Source organism: Myotis lucifugus, unplaced genomic scaffold (genome assembly GCF_000147115.1).
Source record: "Myotis lucifugus unplaced genomic scaffold, Myoluc2.0 scaffold_2698, whole genome shotgun sequence".
Classification (NCBI taxonomy): domain Eukaryota; kingdom Metazoa; phylum Chordata; class Mammalia; order Chiroptera; family Vespertilionidae; genus Myotis; species Myotis lucifugus.
In genome coordinates, this window is record NW_005873746.1 from 21,301 (window position 1) to 24,835 (window position 3,535).

At 56.7% G+C, this 3,535-nt stretch overlaps 1 protein-coding gene across 1 annotated transcript; it reads right to left on the reverse strand.

Annotated features, from left to right (window-relative positions):
* Positions 1–2,436: 2,436 nt before the first annotated feature.
* LOC102435327 (protein BEX2-like) lies at positions 2,437–3,237 on the reverse strand. Its single transcript, XM_023749082.1, has 2 exons — positions 3,143–3,237; positions 2,437–3,064 (listed from the first exon to the last, which is right to left on the reverse strand). Exon 2 carries the CDS (start codon positions 3,057–3,059, stop codon positions 2,694–2,696), a length of 366 nt encoding a protein of 121 aa, XP_023604850.1. The 5' UTR covers positions 3,060–3,064; positions 3,143–3,237; the 3' UTR covers positions 2,437–2,693.
* Positions 3,238–3,535: the final 298 nt, after the last annotated feature.

Below are 3,535 nucleotides of genomic sequence, written 5' to 3' on the forward strand. Positions count from 1 at the left end.
GGGCTGCTCCGACGTGACCGAATTGCAATGAGCAGAAGAGATGCAGTGTCTGTCTGACAAGGAACCCGACTGAGCCCGGGGCTCAGGGAGCAGTGCCCTGGGTGGGGCTGGCTTCCCGGCTCCTGGGTCTAGTCCCGGGGCAGGCCCGCTGGCACAGCTGAGCAGGAGGTGGCAGTGGCAGGTGCTCAGGCTGGGCAGGGAGGGCAGAGGTTGATGTCTGTGGAAGGAGGCGCCGTGGAAAAGCCTGACCTTCTCACATCTCCTCCCCTGCTTCCGGCCTGCACGACTACATAGGAGGGGTTACACCCCATCTTCTCCATCCGCCCAGTGTGTGCGTGAGGACTGTGTCCGGCTGCAACGCACAGGAAACCTCACCGACACTGGCGGAAAGACACGCGGGCTTCTCTAGTTATATATTTATTTTATGAGGCCTTCCTGGGCCGGCACAGCTCTCCGATGCCCCGGGGACCAGGCTCTGCTGGGGCGAGTGGCGTCAGCATCGCGCAGCCGCTGGGTGACGGGCTGTGTGAGGATTGGATCGAGTTAGTGTGTGCACAGTCGTTGGCATAGCTCTGGGACGTAGTAAATGCTGCATTGGTGCTTCCTTAATCAAGAAGCTCATTTCAATCTGACTTGCTGCTAAATGTTAATTCAGAAATGTTTTTCCTTTCCAATAAATGGAGCGGCGCGTTTCCGTCCTTAACGGGCGCACAGTGCCGGGGGCCTTGCGTCGCGGTTTCAAGGGCTCCCTGTTCCCGGATAACCAGTTTGTCTCCATCTTGGGGCAGCAGTTCAACAGTTTTCGGTGTGAATATTCTCATCAGAGACGGCTGCAATAGTGCTTGCAGTGTGTGTCGCTTGATGGTCCCTTCTAGTAGCCGGGGGCCGAGGTGTCCCTGCAACTCGAGTTGTGCTCGGGGGGTCAGGGCCAGTGCCTAAGGGGCTCATGTGTGCCCCGTCTGACCTGTGAGCTCAGTAGTTGGCTTGGGGTCCGCAGGGGCATTGCCCCTCCCTGTCCTGGCACCGAGGCTGGCTCTCACCTCACTGCACCGGGGTTGCCATCTGCACGGCTAAGGGTTTGGAATCCTCGGAAGAGGCTGCGGCCGTCCCATCTGCTCGCTCCTTAGCCGTTCTCACCCAGGACCTCAGAAACGCGTCTCCAAAGCTGTGTCCTGTGACGGTTCCTGAACCCACACGCCCGAAGCCAGGCCATGTCCACCAGCAGACGTGACCTTTTCCTAAGGTGAACTCCCAATAACCACAGCTGGCATTGCCCGAACGCCTGCTCCGTGCGAGGCTCTGTATGCGCTCGGGATAATCACAGGCCTTGGGAAGCGAGAACGCGGCCAGCCCAGTTTTCCAGATGAGCAACCGGAAGCCCAGCGAGGCTAAGTACTGTGTTCAAGGTCACAGAGGAAACAGCAGGTAGATCTGGGAGCCCAGAGCGTGGCTTCTTGACCCCGTCTCCTGCTGCCGCTCAGGGTGACAGCCAGAGCCCGGCCAGCCACAGGCCTCGGGCTCTGCGCCTTCCACGTTCCGGGGGAGCTGTGGACACTGGCGTGTGTGATCGCTGCACGTGGACCCACTCCTGCTGCATCCCCACAGGACAGCCTATGTCACTTATCCACTCAAATGCCACTTCCTCCTAGACTTTCCAAGGGAGAGACTGGGCCTGGGGAGTGTTAATGTCTCTTGAAAGGGAAGTTTGGACATTCACTGATGAATGAAACATCTGGGCGCCATGTCAGTGTAAATCCTGTGTGACCCAGCAGGGTCCTTTCCCGGGGACATGCTCCGGGTCCGCCCCCTCAGAACCCAGGGGCACCGGCCTTTGCACTTGGCGATGCCCCGATTTGCTGCAGGCCACACACTGTGGTGAACACAGTGATCGCAACAGGGGGACTGAAGGTGGACGGTAACAGGGAGACTGCACAGCGTAAACCAGTTTAACAAGAGTTCACCTGTGGTTGGTGAGTGATGATGAAAGGATAGGATGCGGCTGCAGCAATGATAGCGGTTACTTCTCAGGGACGTGCGCTCCCCTTTGCAGAGCATGCAATTGTCACTGGGACACAGCTGCTCTTCCCAGGGTCCCCTGCTCCCAGGTGTGGTCATGTGACTAGCTGCGCCAATGGGATCTGAGTGGACCCGATAATGGTTACTTTGGGACTGGGACCTTTAAGAAGTAGGTTGAGCTCTCTGTTGTACCTCTCTCCAGGTCTAGCGGGTGGTGGAGACACAAGATGGAAAGAGCCGCAGGTGGGAGGAACCTGGTTGCCGACTCCCCGAGTGCAATGCCATCCATGGCCAGGAACACCGCATCAGGCCCTCGCGTGGGAGGAAAGAATGTTCTGGAAGAGTGAGCCGCTGGAGCCTTGGGATCTGTCACGTCCACTGAAATTACTCTAATGCATAGGCCTCTCAGAAAACCTCCTATTATTATTATTATTTTTTTTTTGCTTTTTAAAATTGCTTTATTAACCACAATATGTAATGAGCATCGTTCCATGCAATAGATAAAACTCCCCTGCTCACAGAAACTTACAAATTGGGTCAAAACACAACATTCAATTAGAAGCTGGTATTGGGAGACCCACAGGAAACAAGTAACACTAAAGGTTTACAAGAAGGTACATCACAAACAAGTTTAGGAAGCTGTTTCTCCCTATTAACTTCAGGGAAAACATCAGGATTCAAGGCATAAGGCAAAACTCATCGTGATGGTCATGGTGAGGGGGGTCGGTGCTAACTGCCCGCAGGCTATGACTTAACTGCTTTCCCCTCAGCTTTTCCATCAGCTGCCTCATCTCCTCCCCAACTCTTTCCCTATTCTCCTGTCTCATCCTTGCCTGTGGCTCTCCAAGCCTCTGACCCCCGTCCCATCTGTACTGCAGGACGGGCTGCCTAACACGGAACCGTCTACGATTTCCTCGTGGCACACAATATTCACCAGGCTCTCCTTTATTAGCATCTTGCTCCTTTTCATCCTTTATTTCGTTTTCCTGGTTGGCATTTTCCACGTTGAGATTTTTAACCACTTGTTCCTCTTTGGACGCCATTACTCCTGGGCCTATCCTTGCAGGCGGCTCCTCCTCCCGATTCTCGCCTGGAGCGCGCGGCCGCGACTCTGGGACCCGAAGACCTGCTCCGCCTCCGCCTCCGCCTCTGGGGGCTTCCCGGGCCCGCGCGCCCTTAGGGCCACCGGGCGCTGCAGCCAGAACGGGGCGAGCCTCCGCGGGGTCTCAAACCTCCTATTATTGCATGAGGATGTTCCCAGCGGCAAATGGATAAAGGCGACTTAGCGACTGGGAGTGGCTCCATGTAGGGCTGCTTCCCGCCTGGAAACCCTGAACTGGTTCTGGCCCCCGGGGCAGCTGCCTTGGGTGGGGGGCCTCAGTGCACGCTGGGAGAGGTGACTCGCCAGGTGGACAGGAAGCCCCGGGGAGAGTCAGGTCGTGATGTGAGGGTCCTGAGCTCAACCCTCCTCGAGTCTGAGGACAGAGGAAGAGGAGCGTCAGAGAAGCTGGCTCGCTGA

Bases quoted from the DNA above. Each gene is read 5' to 3' on its own strand.
- LOC102435327 (XM_023749082.1), bottom strand. From the start codon at position 3,059: ATGGCGTCCAAAGAGGAACAAGTGGTTAAAAATCTCAACGTGGAAAAT.